Source organism: Sciurus carolinensis, chromosome X (assembly GCF_902686445.1).
Source record: "Sciurus carolinensis chromosome X, mSciCar1.2, whole genome shotgun sequence".
NCBI lineage: Eukaryota > Metazoa > Chordata > Mammalia > Rodentia > Sciuridae > Sciurus > Sciurus carolinensis.
The window spans coordinates 29807121-29825608 of NC_062232.1; the positions used below are offsets into that span (position 1 = coordinate 29807121).

General features: G+C 34.0%; 1 protein-coding gene across 1 annotated transcript in view; it reads left to right on the top strand.

Moving 5' to 3' along the window:
• Cfap47 (cilia and flagella associated protein 47) overlaps positions 1-18488 on the top strand; it is a 403733-nt gene that overhangs the window by 240890 nt on the left and 144355 nt on the right. Inside the window, 4 exon segments of the mRNA XM_047535909.1 lie at positions 10089-10285; positions 11769-11912; positions 12497-12674; positions 17122-17229. Of these exon segments, the coding sequence (XP_047391865.1) occupies positions 10089-10285; positions 11769-11912; positions 12497-12674; positions 17122-17229 (627 nt within the window).

Genomic DNA, 18488 nt, shown 5'->3' on the forward strand with positions numbered 1-18488 from the left:
ACTGAATATATTCTTTATCCTTTCAGCTTTACTGTAAGATATTTTCAGTCTGATAAATGACTCATTTTGACTTTTCTTGTTTTTCATTTTTAATCTCTGGATACAGAGCCCACAAGTAAAATAAATGTGAACTTTAAAAAAGTTTTTCTTTCTATTAGGTCTTCAACAGTGAACATACGCTCTGCAATAATACATTTAGAGAAGCATTTAATCAGAAATTTTATAAGCCTTTTCCCCTAGTTTAAGTCCTAGAGAACATGCTGTTTATTGGCTTGCTCACAGCTCATTCAAACTAATTTGCACACTTAGTAAATCAATCAGCAAGAACTTAAAAACCAACTCTGTTCAAAAAATCAACTCTGTTTGTTGATTTTTAATACAAGACAATTAGAGAAAGTTTATGGTATTCAGAAATGAAAATGCAAAGCACAAAGTTAATTTGCTGTCAGCAATCCCTTGCTTCTATCCCCATGGAGGGGTTAATTAGAAAGTGAAATCTTATTTCAGTTCTTTTCTTTCGGAAATTTTGTCTTCTTAGAAAATTACATATGAAAAAGAAAACAACTTTTTCGCTAAAATACTGGCAAGCTAGGGTTCCTTGATAGGCCCTCTCTTAATTTTCCATTAAATGATCCATGAAGACATATAGAAATTCAAAAATTAAATGGCAATGGAAAGGAAAGATAGCAGTCAGCTATTTATATGAATCCTGTGAGGAATTCCACCTAATTACTAAGCTGATGTGGTCAGATTGAAAAACATATTTAATGGCCTCTGTCGGCTCAAGCCCAATTAAAACATAATTTAGGTATAAGGAGGAAACAATCTAGCCCCCAATCTTCTTTTTCCTCAAAAATGTATTATTTGCACCTATTAGAAAGTCAGAAATCTACCTTCTCATTGCATACCTCCTGGCACATAGTAGGTATTTAAAACCATTTTTTCTAATGAATGCATGTGACATGCTTTTGAATGTGGCCAGTCTTGTTTTATGTATTGCTGTGGCACTCTATGATCATTTCTCTTTTGCATTCCTCCTGAACAAACACCCCCCCCAGACTTAATAAGTACAACAATAAGAGGAAAAAGGTAGAGCAACATTATCCTGTCAAGGATGTATAGATTCTTACATGTAGATCTGGTAGTGATGGTAGTAGCAGAGGATGAGTAGCATCCAGGTGAGTTATGGTGCATGTTATTGGTAGAAATAAAGTTTGTCAATTAACCAGAAGATAAAGAGACTTTCTATGATGGAAATTTTCCTCTGAATTGTTGGAAAATTGCAACTGGATGTATCTGATCTACATTTAATAGATGGATGCTTTTTTGATAGAGGAAATTGGTCCAAGGACTATACATTCAGCTATCTCCACATTTAGGTCTAAGATTACTGCAAAATGAAAGGGGAATAAGTCATGTAGGAGTGAGCATTTAGGAAGGACAAATCTCTATTTCTAGAAGCGAAAGAGAAAAGAAATGGCAGAAATATTTTTATAATGCTAGAAGATAATAGAGTGACACCTAAATTCATACAGATAAGGGTGTATAGTGAGATAATAGAATAGCAAAGGCAAGAGAAAATCTGAGACGTAATGGGAGGAAAAGAACAGACCATTTGCAAAGGAACAAAAATTATTCTGTTGCTGGAATTACCAATGGTAACATTAGAAACCAAAAGATTGTAGATCTATGGTGCCAATGCAAATGAACTGTCAGTATAGCACTTTATGTTCTTAGTAAAATATCATTCAAGATCAGGATGAAACGTCACCATTTCAACCTAACAAAGAAATTGAGACAACTTAAAACTCACAGCTATTTGCTAACAGAACAAATTTAAGATCTACTTATAGTTAAATTAAATTGAATTCAGAGTAGTTTAGAATCCAAGAACATTAATAAATAATGTTAATAAAATAATCAGTAAATGTGGGTAAATCCCATGAGCATTGGCTATAGAAATAATAAGAATGAATAAATCAGGTGTTCCAAAAGCAAACTAAACTCAATTACTAGACAACTTTATAAGGAAGGATTTATTGTCATTATAGACATGTAAGGTTCTTGGATTTATGGTGACAAGGGTTGAACTATTTTAAAATATTTTTAGATGAAGTATGAATGTTGAAATTTGGGACAACCAAAAACTACAAGATAGAATGCATAATTTCTAAACCTGTGGTGGCATAAAAGGAAATAAAGAAAACTTGATGAATCTAATAAAATATGGGAACAGAGATGAAGTAGGGAGAGGATGTGGTAAAGAGAGACACAAAGTGAGATGCTATAATAAACACATATTGTCACTGCACAAGAGGTTCCACATGCTTGCTCACTGCATGATGGAAACCAATTAGTCTCCAGTAGCAGGGAAATAACTTTATGATTACTTAGCTGATCATAAAATGGCCAGACTATACCTTAAGGACCATCTTAGCTAACAACCTCAAGTGAAGAGCTTATATAGGAAAATTAAGTAAGTATATTTGTAGTCACAGATGGGTGGGTACCAGAATATCACCCTATCATCTTAGCTAATAACCATAAGCAAAGAACTTATATAGGAAAATTAAGGAAGTATACTTTTAACCACAGGTAGGTGGATACTATAGCAGTCATTAATCCAGCAGTGGTCCATATCTTTCATGCACATTCTGACGGTGTCTGAAAGTCACCAGGTGTTCTGGGTGACTAAATCTAAAGAAAGATTACAGATTATGACATCTTATCACCAATGTTTCTCCTGTTCCTTTTTCCACCAATTGTAGCTGACTCTAACAATACCTTCATTTATGTGTGACTTTTCTTTAGAATTTAGAATGTGGGGAAAAGGTTAAAAAAAAGAAAGAAAGAAAGAAAGCCAGTGTCAAAGGACAAATTGCAAAGGACAAGTTAACCCACTAGGCAGCTTCAATATCATTAATCACAATAAATATAAACAGACGAAACTATACAAGTGAATATTTTTACCATGGTAAGTAAAATAGAGCTTTGTACAGTTCATAAAATTAACTGGTAAAATATCCAGAAACATATGTCAAGTATTTATTAATTAAAACATAGCTGGAATTGATACATTAATATTAGAATAAATACACATTAAGGCAAATAAATGCATTACTTCATTGAAAAGGGAAAATCCAACCTAGAAAAGAGTTGGGAACTTACTTCCGTCTAACCACATATACTCAAAATATATAAGATAAAGCAACAAATGTAAAAGAGGAAATGAAGACATTCTAAATTACAGTGGGAGAACTTATTATACCTCTTTCAATAATTAATAGATCAAGCAGACAGAAAATTAGTAAAACCCTACTAGATTCGAACAACAAATTTAATAAGATTAGGCTTTTCTATACTTATTGTAAGTGAAAATAACCAACATGGTTTCGACACCATAATGAAAACACAAATAACCAGGATGAAAGCAGACCTCAAACGGATCAGCAAGCTTTCCTTTATTCTACAGCAAAGTCAATCAATCAGGCGGGGCGGTGGGGGGGGGGGGCGGTGGGGCGTGGAGGGGTGCTCATTTTCTGGGTATAGAAATGGCCTTCAGGTTACAGAAGGAGTCTGAGTTTTATAGTTTACAGTGAGGGTGAATTAATCACTGGAGACTGTGGACATGCTGTTCAAATGGTCAGGGACCTAGTTGTGGAGGTTAAAATTTTAACTCAGGAAGGCAGTTGTGAAAGCTTTGAAACTCATTGTCACTGGGAAAATATCAGAACTTGATGTTCACTGCTTATCTTCCTTCCTCTGGGACCCATAGCTACCTAAAGCTTCACTATTTGTTTTGCTCCTTTCAGGACTCATCAGCAAAGGGAAAGGGCAAAAGTCCAGGACCCAGGTTTCGGTATCCCCCTCCTTCCTTCAGGGTCCATTGTGGTTGGGAAGGGATGAATATTCGCTTTTGGGGGAAATGCAGGTGATGAACCTGGGAAGAAATCAAAGTTTGCTTTTTCTCTTGGGGCCCATTGCTACTGGGAAAGGATTTACTACTGGGAGAGGTTTAATGTTTGGTTAATTTCCACTCTCTCCTCCTGAATGGCATTGTCTTAAGCCATCCCCCCCCCCCCGCAGGGGGAGCTGTAGGGATATCATTTTTCATAACCCTTCACTTACTAAACCTGACTTGGCTGTGCTGGAAATAATTGACACTCCTTATCATTTTCTTACTACAACATTTTGACATTTCTCTGTGTCCTTTTTTTCTTAGGCTTTAGGATACCTGGGAGAATGTGTAGTTATAATTTTTAGCAAAGTCAAACAGGGAACTACACACCAGTTTCCCCTGCTTGTGGACACTTACAAACTTTATGGGGAGGCATTTCCAGTACTCTTGCCACTGGGGATTTGTCAGTTAAAAAGTGTCACATTTGCCAGGTGTGGTGGCACATGCCTGTAATCCCAGGGACTCAGGAGGCTCAGTCAGGAGGATTTCAAGTTCAAAACCAGCCTCAGCAGCTTAGCAAGGCCCTATGCAACTCATTGAGACCTTGTCTCTAAATAAAATATTCAAAAGGGCTGGGTATGTGGTCTGGTGGTTAAGTGCCCCGGGTTCAATCCCTGGTACCAAAAAAAGAAAAAAGTGTCACATTTATGCCATTCTCTTTACATAATGAACATAATTACTTGGTTTTCCTTCTTGGAGTCTCTCATTTAATTGTATCATCCTTTCTTCTTTCTTTCTCCCAGTTTTTCCTCTCTCTTTTTTTTTTTTCCTCCCTTCCCTCATCTCTATCCCCATCTGTCTTGTCACCCCTAAATATTAGTTCAGATTTTTTTTTTCTGGAAAGGAAAGTAGTTTTAGAAAAGGAAGGTAGTTTACATATATATTATAATATGTATATTATGTATAGATATATAACTACAATTATATATATATGCATATATATATATATATATATATATATATAGTATGCATACAGTATTTTTTGTGTGGTGCCAGGAATTGAACTTAGGGCCTTGTGCATACTAGGTAAGGAATCTCTCACTGAATAATACCCCCAGTCAAAGTAATAAGGTCAATGTTAACTAACATTTCAAAAATTAAATTAGTTGATAATTAGTATAGGTTTTTATCATTTTAAATTATTGTTATTTTATTCACAAAATGGCTTTTCCTCAGTGGATGATATTAAACTACATTTATACTAATGAAAATTTTTTAGAAAATATATCAAGCATACCATAAAATTTTTAGTTGTTGGATCCTTTTGTTTTCACACTGAGTCTATATGATCATAATTCATGCTTTTATTATTAAATGAGGAAACTCAGTATTGAGCAGTTGTTAACATACAATGAATCTATCACCTGCTTTACTACAGGATTTGTGAGGTAGATTCTCATATGTCTTTAAGAACGTAATAAAGTAATAAAGCAGGGAAAATTGCAATGAACATGGTTTTTTTAATATAATAGATCCAGTTGTAGATCAGCCAAAAAGAAAAAAATTCCTTGAAAATGTAATCATTCATATATTTATATATAATTAATATTTTAAAGTTTTATATAAGTTCACATGATGAATATAACTACTGTGTGTATGTATGTGTGTCTGTGTGTGTGTGTGTGTTATACTGGGGAATGAACCCAGCTGCACTCTACCACTGAGCTACATTCCCAGCCCTTTTTATATTTTAATTTGGGACAGGATCTCACCAAATTGCCCAGGCTTGCCTCGAATTTGGCTATCCTTTTGCCTCAGCCTCCCCAGTTGCTGGGATTATAGGTGTACATTATTGTGCCCAGGAATTATTTACTCTTGTTACCTCATTTTCTGAAATCACAGTTTATGATTATTGTTTACTGATAATATACCTAAAATTTTAACTATAGCAGAGAGACTGAGCAGTTTACTATATTTATCTCTTCTACATGTTTGATATGTTTTCATACAATCATGGCAAATTAGAACAGGAAAAATCAGAAATGAGTTGATCAAATTGTATTCTTCAAATTGTTCTCAAGTGCTTTGGTTTGTCTGTTGGGAAACTACTTCAGTTAGTGGAAGCTTCAAGCTCTCATTTTGCTTCAACCACATAAGCCCCATCTTCACTTATTTTATATGGTGAGATTATGTCTAGGATATAGTTCAGAGTATCTCTAAGTTAAAAATAGTATTAGAAAGTTATTGATCACATATCACTCATTAATGTAAGCTGATTAAGAACTTGTATTCTAAAAAATACTTTGTTTACCCCAGTTCACAAAATGTGAGTGAGAGCCAGGAGCCTTGGCACATGCCTATAATCCCAGTGACAGGGAGCCGAGGCTGGAGAATCACAAATTCAAGGCCATCCTCAGCAATGTATGGAGACTCTCCACAACCTAGTGAGACCTTGTCACAATATATGAAGTGAAAATAACTGAGGATGTAGCCCAGTAGTAAAGTACCCCTGGATTCAATCCCTAGTTTCAAAAACAAAAACAAAAACGTAAGTGAGGAACCCAAACTAGAAAACAAAATGTTTAATTCTGAGATTGATTTCACCATTTTCACATCAACAGGTAGTTTCACACTTGTATTTTCCTTTGCACTTAGGATAAGAAAGATTGTTATAGTAAAAGCCCAAGTAGATCACATTTTTCTGTATCTCCCTTCCCTCACTCATCCTGATCTTGGCTATGTGACTTGCTTTGGCATTCAATTAGGAATATGAAGGAAGTAGATATTTAATAACCATTTGTACATTAAGGCTCTCCCTCTATTGCATCTGGTAAGTGTTCTTTACTACTTGGAAAAGAAAAAATGCCATTATCAAATATAAGATGACTGTATCTGCATGGATTTGTCTCTGTGTCTTCTGTTGTGTACCATTGGTCTTTATGTCTGTTTTTATGGCAGTACCATGCAGTATTTTTTACTAGAGCTCTATAGCTTTTTTTTCTCCCATAGCTCTACTGAAATCAATTATTATGATGCTTTTTTGGCTTAGAATTGCTATAGCTGTTCAGGGTCTTTCATTCTTCCAAATGAATTTTAGGACTATATTTTCTAGTTCTATGAAGAATATCCTTGATCCCTGACAAAGATGCCAAAAACATACATTGGAGATATGACAGCCTTTTTAACAAATGGCGCTGGGGAAACTGGTCATCCATATGTAGAAGAATGAAACTAGACCTTTATCTCTCACCCTGCACAAAAATCAACTCAAAATGGATCAAAGACCTAGGAATTCGACCAGAAACTATGTAACTCCTAGGAGAAAACATAGGGTCAACACTTCAGATTATAGGTACAGGCAAAGACTTTTTCAAAAGGAACCCCTAAAGCTCAAGGAAATAATGTCAAGAGTTAATAACTGGGACAGCATCAAAGTGAAAGCTTCTACACAGTCAAGGAAACAATTAGGAATGTGAGGAGAGAACCTACAGAATGAGAGAAAATCTTTGCTAGCTACTCTTCTGACAGAGGATTATTGTCTAGAATATATAAAGAATTAAAAAAAAACAATAAAAGACCAAATAACCCAATTAATAGATGGGCAAATGAAATAAACAGACATTTCTCAAAAGAAATACAAATGACCAACAAATATATGAAAAAAAATTCAACATTACTAGCAATTAGGAAATGCAAAACAAAATCACACTGAAATTTAACCTCACACCAGTCAGAATGGTAGTCATCAAGAATACAAACAATAATAAATGCTGAAGAGGATGTGGAGAAAAAGGAACACTTTTATTTTGATTGGATTATAAATTAGTACAAACACTATGGAAATCAGTGTGGAGTTTCCTCAAAAGACTAGGCATGGAACCACCGTATTACCCAGCTATACCACTCCTCGATATTTATCCTAAACAATTAAAGTCATCATACTATAGAAATACATACATATCCATGTTTATAGCTGCACAATTCACAGCAAACTATAGAAGCAGCCTAGGTGTCTATCAACAGATGAATGGATAAATAAAATGTGCCATACATAAACACAATGGAGTTTTATTTGGCCATAAAGAAAAATGAACTTCTTTCATTTTCAGGAAAATGGATGGAACTTGAGACCATTATGTTAAGTGAAATAAGCCAAACTGAGAAGGTCAAGGGTTGTATGTTTTCTCTCATATGTGGAAGCTAGGAAAAGAAAGGTGATGGGGTTATATCATGGAAATCAAAGGAAGATCAGTAGAGAGAAATGGATCAAGGAGAGGGAGTCAGTGCTGGGAAGTGATATTGACCAAATTATATTGTTATATTGTGTGCATGTGCGAATATGCAACAATAAATCCCATCATTATGTACAACTGTAATGTACCAATAAGAATGTGGAAAGAAAGAGAAAAAAAAGGTTTGGATGTAGCTCATAAAAGATCAAAGAGCTCATGGACAGAATACCTAGCCAGTTTCACATGAAATAGAAAAACTGTCCCATATAAGCTCACTCCAAAGAACCATGAGGAAATGTTGTTGTTTTTATTTGCAGATCTATAGATCACACTGATTATTTCCAATAGTCAAAGTTATACAAAATTAAGTATTCTTTCACTCAAGATATTCTTTATGCTCATTTATTTTCTTTAGTAACTATAATCCGGTAAATTAAATGTGTTTGGTTATCTTTAATTATAGAATCCTGGCAACTGCTGCAGTTGTGAAGATCACCTGTAAAGAAAAGGTGGCAAGCAAGGGCTAGGGGTATAGCTCAGTGTAGAACAGTTGCCTAGCATTTGCAAGGCCCTGGATTTTACCCTCTGCCAAAACCCAAAAACTCTTCTTTTTGTTATTTTATGAGATTTCACAAACATGACTTCAACTACCCACTATATTTTCAAATTATGTAATCTTGAGTAATTCACTTGACCTCACTGAACATCAGGCATCCTGTTTGTACATTATAGGTAATATGTATCTTTTCAATATGGTCATGGACATCAAATGGGAATATATGAAAAGTGCTTGTCTAATAGGTGCTCAATTAGTGTTGGTTACTCATATTTAGTATACTATATCTGTATCTCTTATCTCTACTCACCTTCCCTTCCCATTTGGGAAAAAGGGAGTAAAATGAAATGAAAAGCAAAGGTCCAATTAATCTACACCTGAGTAGGGTAAGGCTGGAAGGAACAGGTTCTGCTTATTCCTAATATCTGCAATATCCAATTCAAAAATGCAAATGGAAGCCCACATACCACCTGTATAAATTTTCAAAGTCATAAATGAAACTAACACACTTTTAAATAGAATACATTTTATTATTTCCCCTTGACAAATAGAACTGTATACAAACCTGGAGGACCAAGTTTTGGAACTTTGAATTCTTGGACTCCTCAGAATTTTACACTAGAAAACGACAGCACAGGGTGGCTGGGTCCTGGTCACTTGCTCACCCAATTCTCTTCCTTCCTGCAACTTCCTTTATGTTTGAGCATGCGTTTTGGGCTGAGCACTTAAAAGCCCTTGAGCGGATTGCTCTTCCCCTGATCTGTCAATCAAGGTGCAAAGCTGATCCTGGTAATACAGCAGCAAGATAGTGATATCTTTCAGAGAATAGGGCCCTGAGTGAACTTACAGAACACACCTTCCTCAAACTTATGCAAGATATAGTCTCTCATTCATAAATAAACTTGTATGATAAACCCTGGAGATGTAGGTGTAATGTATTTCCTCAGTAAAATGTAACCTATTCCAAGTTATATGATGCAGTTTAATACAATAATATTATTATTGCTTTAAAGCACCCAGAAGCTACTCCGGATGTGGGAACTCATGCAAAAGATTTTATTAAGCAGACAGGCAGAGTGTCTCCCTGCAGGGTGAGAGAGAGAGAGAGAGAAAGCCAGGAGAAGAGAATGAGAAAATGGTGGGGGAGCTATTAAGTAGTGGAATTTCGTGGGCTAATAACAATGGATCAATGCTTGGCAAGGAGGTTCTTGGGCTAACAATCTGGATCAATTACTGGCTAGGAAGTTTGTGGGCTATCAATCTGGGTTGTAAAGTGGTGTGGGGGAGGCAGAATAATGGCTGCAGCAAAATAGCAGATCTGATGCCAACACTGCTTATCAAAATGAATTTTAGGATTAATGCCATTTAAAATGACTGAACTATTTTTAAATTATTTTGATAGCTGCCGACGGATCTGTTTCAGTTCCTTTACGATTTGCTCCTCTCAGTCCTGGCCGCTACCCTTGTAAAATTTTGTTGACATCAAGATATGATGTGCGTGTCTATTGCGTTGAAGGTGTGGTAAATGAAGAACATTCAGAAGCCAAATTTGAGTTCCAGACACCAGCGTTTGAACCCCTTATTCAGAATATTCCGATAGTAAGTGCAAACTTTTTAAAAAAGACTTATCTTCATTTCTGTGTAGTTTAAAATTTGCTTTTCGTTCTCTGAAGATTTTATACTTTTAATCCATTAAATTGACAATAGAAAGATTAGCAGGGAAAAACAAATTTATTAATATGCAGGAAAAAGAGAACTACACAATGTAAAAAACTCAAAGGATGGAAAAGATAGTTGAAGTTTATATAGAAGCTAAACAAAAGGATTGGAATTTGGGCTTATTGGAAGAAGGGAGGTGGTACCTGACTAGGGAAGGTTGGGGGGGAGGGGTGATACACAGGGAACAAGGGTTATCTTATTATGTAAATAAAGTCTCCCAGGTAACAGGCACTTGTCTTAATCCATCTGAGCCAGATGTCAGGCCCCCAACTTCTACTTCCTATAAAAAGATCTTTCCTAGGAAGAAACAAGGAAACAGAAAAACCTCTGCATGTATCCACTGTTTACTAACGTAGATCTTCTTTGTAGATGTAAATTTATTTTATAAAACGGCAGTTTTTTAGAGTTAATTCTGTCTTCGGTTTCTCAGAATACCTATCATGAAATATTCCAAAGAAACCATCTTTAGGGTAGCATATTTGGGGTTTTATTGAGGTATGACTGCCTCAACAAACATCCCCCAGGCCTCCCAACTTGAATTACTACAGATTCATTTTATTATCTATTGCCAATTATTTCTCATTGTTGCTAGAGTTCCTTTCTGAATGTAAATGTTATCACATGATCAATCACTCTTTGCTTCAAAAATTAAATCTAATATCCTTAACTGATCATTAAATCTCTAGCTAAAAACTATGGCTCCTGACTTCTCCAAGTAGAGTTATGGAATCTCAGATTACTTTGCTCCAAATTCTGTTGTGATTTCAACATTTGACTAAATTAGTTCATAGACACTGAGAAAAATGGCTGGCTGCAACTTGGCTACCTATTAGTCAAAGTGACAGTACAACACAGAAGTAGATAATGTAATTGTAAGGAATTTTGGATTTTCCGAGTGATAAATTGTGTTTTGGTTGTTTAATTATTAAAGACATAACAAAAGTCAGACTGAAGTACAAAAATCTGTTCCGATGAGATATGTAATCTTTGTTATCTGAGAAATCTAACAGAACCCCATTTATTTTCCTTAATTAGGCATAAATTGTGTCCTCCAACACAATATTGTCATTTAACAGTAGTAAGTCCAACAAAGGAATATTTCTCTGGATATTTAATGATCCTTGGATAGGCCTATCAAACAATGTTCCTATGTGACAAAGTAGGAACACGAAGTCCTCCTTGTGCCTTTTGTTTATATTTTTGATAGCCATTCTTAACAATATGATTTTCAAATTGTGATTCTTAGGAAATGTAACAAAAATACATATACACTTTTATTAAAAGTACCAAGAATTAATATATAATTAAACTTTATCAGCATTATCCCTTTGATGTTTTTATACCTCTTTGTTTCATGTTTTAGAATAATAAGACAAAGAACGAATGGAAGTGTCAAGTTAACATAGAAGGAGAATGGTTTTATGGACCTCCTATTTTATATGTTGGACCAGGTGAAACTGTGCAATATCCTCTCACATTCAAACCTATTTTGGAATGCGAGATTATGGTATGAACTTACTTTTCCTTTCCCTATTATTAATATGTAAATAAACTAAGTGTGTGATATTAGTCTATTTAATTGGTAATAAAACATTTTTCAGACAGTTTGTATTTTCCACAAATTTGATCATTTTTTTGCTTGAAACTTTAATAAATATTTTTATTTGAGGGATAAATATTGTGAAAGTTGCAATCCCATTATCTGTACTTATGTCTGGATTAGTTTTAGACAATACCATGAACAATGTAAACTCATCATTTCTTTTTTTTTTAATCATTAAGAAAATTGATGACTCAAAATATTTTCTTATGACAATATTTTTTTGACAAGGAAGTAAGCATGCATATAATTGCTATATATGAGAAGGCCTATGTAAATTCTACAATTTATAGAAAGTAGAGAGAAGTAAAGAGCTTTTAACCAGTAGTTCATTGTTCAGTAGAAGCATTGATACATGAGTTGGAAAAGTCAATGACTAACATTTCCAGAAGCTCATTTCATTAATTAGACTCAAAATGAATAGGATGGTTGAAGTTGCTTGACATTGAATTATAACTTTTGTGGTGCTAATTTTGACTGATTCATCACAGGGTAAACTTATTCTACAAAATGAAGTAGATGGTATGGAGCACATCTTTGACATAAAAGGGATTGGAAAAAAACCACTGGCCTTAGAACACATCAGTGTTGAATGTGAAGTGGGGAATGTGACAAATAAATCCATAATGGTGCCTAACTATACAAAGACTATCATAACATTTAAGGTAAGTTTTTTTTTCTATTTGAAAATATTTTATTCTGAATGTATATTGAATTATATGAAAAATAATTACATGAAAAATTTTAAATACTTTATCTAACCAGGTAAAACAATGATACACATGGAGATGTTTACAATTCTACCTTTTATTAGTTTGATAACTATTAATTTTAATTTCAGCACCAAATAAGATTTATACTTGAGTATTTGTATATAATCATAAAATACATTAAAATCCACTTGAGTCACATGTATTTTTGCTTGAAGAAATGCCACATGATAACAAAAGATGTTTCCAAAAACTTCAGAAACTACATTAAAATTTTGAATGTATGATCTGTAGGAACAGTCTATCCTCTCATTTATCAGTGTGAATAATAGTTGAAATGTGAAGTGCATAATTGCTCATATACTTATTTTTATGAAGTTTTTGTGTTTTGCCCTCCTCCATTGATTTGTTTAAACTAGTCCCTAAATAAGTTTTTCTGGACTAGGGCTATGCCCAGCATGTGCAAGACCTTATGTTTAATCCTCAGTACCAAAAAAAAAAAAAAAAAAAAAGAAGAAAGAAATAAGAAATTGCTACCTCCCACTTTTATCTACACATTATGTGCCCAATACATTCCTCAAAAGAAACACCAACTATTTACCCATTCTAGGTGCCTGTATTCAATTTTAGAAGGAACAGTAGAAGTTTGGAAACTCTGGGCTTGTCTTCTACTTTTTGCATCATCTTAAAATATATGCACCTAGGTTTTCTCTTTCCTTCTTGGATTGTAAATGAAGTGAATATTCTAAATGAAAATCTTCTCTTGTCATTCCCAGCTAAAACCTTTCAATGTCATCTGTGACCTTCAGGATCATGTCCTATTTCAGTGTCTTGCCTTTGATTATCATAATGTGTAACTTCATCTCTTGCCACCTATATCTCCAGTAACACTTAGGCCTTTATCAATAGTATTTCCTTTTTCTGCTGCTGCAACTCTCTGCCCAAGTTCCTATCTTTCATTTATCTCTATCTAACACATTTTCATTTTCTCTTGCAAGGTTTAAAGTCTACTTTTTCCAAGAACCCTTCCCTATTCATAAACTTAGATCACCGTCTTCTGTCCCTATAGAATTTTTGTACTGCCTTATCATTATTACCTGTTATTTCATTTTGCTATTTCCTATTTCTTATTCCTCACCAGATGATAAATTGTGAGAACAAGGCAATCTTACCCACATTTTTATACCTTGCATAAAACATAGTATTGAGCATATAATGGTGTGCAATGAAGATAAAAATAATGGGTGAAATAAAGAAAAAAAGGAAAGAAAGATGGAAAGAAAGAAGGAAGGCAAGGGAAGAACCTAGAGGGCAGTGTAGAGGAGGGAAAGGAAGGGAAGAGAAGGAAAGAGGGAGAATGGGAAGGAATGAAGAAGGGAAAAATTCATGATTATGGATTTGCTATATATAAACATGATTTTTGCACCACTCCTTTTCAACTTCCAGAATTTACTAGTGAGCAAGGCGACTTGTCAAAAGTTCGATGAAACCAAATTAAAGAACAGTTTCTTAACATTGGTTATTTTGTTTTGTTTTCATGACAGAGATAATATTTTTATTTTTAATTTTATCCTTCATAATTATTGCACTTTTAAAATTATGTGAGTCTAAAAACTAATACTTATGCTATATTAATGATATTGCCTAATTATAAAAAAATTAATAAAATTATTCTCATAGGCAGCAACAACTGGAGGTGATATTTTCATCTACCATCCTTTCCCTCCCCTCTCTCCCCTTTGCACAATCCAAAGTTCCTTCATTCTTCCCTACCCCACCCCCATTATGAATTAGCATCCACTTATCAGAGAAAACATTTGACCTTTGGTTTTTTGGGATTGGCTTATCTCACTTAGCATGATATTCTCCAACTCCATCCATTTGCCTGCAAATGCCATAATTTCATTCTTCTTTATGACTGAGTAATATTCCATTGTGTATATGTACCACATTTTCTTTATCCATTCATCTGTTGAAGGGCATCTAGGTTGGTTCCATAGTTTAGCTATTGTCCATTGAGCTGCTATGAACATTGATGTGACTGTGTCATTGTAATATGCTGATTTTAAGTCCTTCAGGTATAAACTGAGGAGTGGGATAGCTGGGTCAAATGGTGTTTCCATTCCAGGTTCTCTGAGAAATCTCTGCTTTCCATAATGGTTGTACCAATTTGCAGTCCCACCAGCAATGTATGAATGTACCTTTTTCCCCACATCCTTGCCAACACTTATTATTGCTTGTATTCTTGATAATTGCCATTCTGACTGGAGTGAGATGCAATCTTAGAATAGTTTTGATTTGCATTTCTCTAATTGTAGAGATGATGAACGTGTTTTCATATGTTTGTTGAGCATATATTTCTTGATTATTATTTATCTTGCCCTTTTTTTAATCTCTAATCTTCTGATTTATTTTCAAATATCATTCTTTAAGAACATCTTATACCTATATAGCATCCCACTTGGCAGTTTCTTGGCTTCGAACTACCATAATTTTACTAAATGTTTATGTGTTAGCTACAGCCTTTTATACACTTCCACTCTTACAATCTGCTACCAACTCAAACGGAGTACATTCTTCTCAGATATTTTCCTTGATTGATTTTTCATTGCTATTGGTACCATTTTTATGATAGTTTGTATTTTTATTGGTACATTATTACTATACATAATAGTGGGACTCATTATGCCATATTTGTATGTGAACATAGCATATTTTGATCAATCTCATTCCCCTCTACCTTCCCTTCTCCCTCCTCCCTTCCCCTGATCCACTTGCTCTATTCCAGTGTTCTCTTTTCTATTATTATTATTTTAATTTGCACAATATATTCATTGTGATAGATTCCTACATGGACAGAGTATAATTTGGTCCCCAGAACTTCCCCCTGCCCTCCCCTTCTCCCTTCCTCAATCCTGTTTCTACTCTATTGATCTTCCTTCTGTTTTTATGAGATTCTTTTGGTTTGTTTTATTCCTTTTTTTCTCTCTCTAGCTTCCACATACAAGAGAAAACATTTTAATTCTTGACTTTCTGAGTCTGGCTTATTTCACTTAGCATGTTGTTCTTTAGTTTCCAGCCATTTTCTAGCAAATGACTTATTTTCATTCTTCTTTATGACTGAGTAAATCTCCATTTTATATTTTTAAAATATGCATTTTTCTTATTCCTACAAGAATAGTTTGAAATAGAAGATTGGGACTAACAATATGAGAGAGAAAATAAAAAATTAGAAAGCCTACTTGACATACAGGTAAAATGCCATGGAATGTTATCAAATTAAAAAAGTAGTAGAAAATAATTACACAATAAGGAAGATAGGTGATGTGGGACTTCCAGAATGTGAAGCAGGGAGTTTTGTAAACCCATTTCTTCAAAACTGTGGTAACACTGGCAAAAACTGTCAAAATCAAATTTTTCAGAAATCTGGAAATTAAACAAAGATGTAAAACAATCTGAGGAGAATATATTTTTTAAAAATTCTGAATCATGGTGAAAGTAGAATGATTTGTGGCTTTTTAGCTTGATCTACTTCTATATCCCTCTCAGTTCTGCAATCTTTACTATAGTAGTAGTTAAAACCAGAGGTCTTGCAAACAAGAGAATAGGCAGATTGTGTATGGATCACTATTTGACCTTTCTCAAAGTTTCCTGGAAGCATACCATTAGCAAGGTATTATCATCATTTGACTTGTCTCAGAGTTTTGTTTGATCAAAAGATCCTATGCTTAGAATATTTGTCAAAAAACCTTCAGTAACAATTGTTCAAATTACAGTAGCCAGAGACTGTAGTAACAGTAGCAAACAATAAGTGTTTGGGTAAAAACATGAAAGGAAGATCTGGAACATGACCTATGACTAGGAAATTTAAAAATCTCTGACATATCCTGTGGATCAAGCAGACCACATGTTATATGCATATGTATGTGAGAGCATACTCAAGAAGGACATGAGGGGGTTCAAGTATTTCACCTCTGGATGACACAGATGTACATCTTGAACTGGAAAATAAAACTACAGCTAAGTTTTAAACTACCTCAGTGCTGATAGTATGCTACAAAATATATACAATGCAGATTTTTAGAATTAATCTATAAGTAATTTGTGCATGGTCTATAAAAGATATTTATATTTTCTAAGCATCAATGACCTTGATAAAAGTCACAGCAGAAAATAAACATTGGTTTTCTATAAGAATAACTTCCTTTATTCTGTTTTTTTGTAAGTCTCTTAGGTTTTCCTCCACTATATATAGCATTTTCCTGATTACTATTCTTTTAAAAGTGATTAATTTTAACAATTTCCAATTGTTGTGTATTTTAGCTTGTCATACTAATTTCATGTAGTGTAACATTGAAACATAAAAAATTATATGATTCTTATTTTCAATTCTCTTTTCTAGGTAGCATCAGATCTTCCAATAGTGTGGGGAAATCCATATATCACTGTAGACCCTGATAATTCAGTTCCATACATCCTACATGTGTGCCCATGGAAACGTGGTGTGTTCAAAGGTATCAAATTCATTAATAAAATATTATTATAGATCACACTAGGATGGAAATATGATGTGATAATTTTAATTATAATTTATATTTTCCATTCTAAATGTCTCAGAGTGAAATTTAGTTTTTCATTTCAGTGATTAATTTTCTAAATAATCTGACCTTTAGGTCATTTATTTTATGCCTAGTTCTATATTATCTTTTAAATTTTTTATTAGTGCATTACTGTTATACATAATAGTGGGGCTCATTTTGACATATTCATAAATGCATATAACATAGTTTTCTCCATTTCAATACCTAGTACCTCCTTTTCCCCCTCCCTCCTCCTTTGCCTTGATCCCTTTCCTCTACTCTATTGATCTTCCTTCTATTTATTTATTTTTTAAATTGATGCATTATAGGTATATGTAAAATTGAAATGCCTTGTCATGTATTCACACATGCACATAGCATAATTTGATCAACTTCATTCCCCAAGTCTTCCTCTTTCTTTCCCCTCTTCCCTCCTCCTTGGGCCCCCATCTCTACTCTACTGATCTCCCTTCTATTTTCATGAGATCCCCTTTTTAAAATTCCTTACTTCTCTCTAGCTTATGCATATGAGAGAAAACATTCAGCCCTTGATTTTTTGAGTGGGTATTATTTCACTTAGTATGATGCTCTCCATTTCCAACCATTTACCAGCAAATGACATACTCTCATTATTCTTCATGGCTGAATAGAACTCTATTATGTATATTTTCTTTATCCATTTGTCTGTTGACAAGTACCTAGGCTGGTTTTTTAACTTGGTTATTGTGGATTGTGCTGCTATAAACACTGGTATGCATTTGTCACTATAGTATGCGGTTTACTATAGTATGCTATATTATCTTTATCATTTATTCAATTTTATTTGTAAACAATTTTTAGAAGTAGAAATAGTTAAGAGTATTTACATTTAAAATTTAATAAATGCATTCAAATACTTCTATCATTGTATGAACCCAACAATATTTTCTGAGAATGTCTGTTTATAGAGTTGAGTCTTATAAAAAACATCTATATGTACATAATTGGTATTTTGAAAATAGGTTAAAGACTTGGTATGTGTGAAATTTTCTTGCTTTATCTCTAATAATGCATTCATTTATACACATTTTCCCAAAGGTTCCTGAATAGAATTACTTGCCTGGGGATGGGGGTGATAGGTATTCCTACAAGTTTTTGAAGGGAGTAAGTAAGTAAGTAAGTAAGGTAAGATGTGAAGGAAGATAAATAGCTAG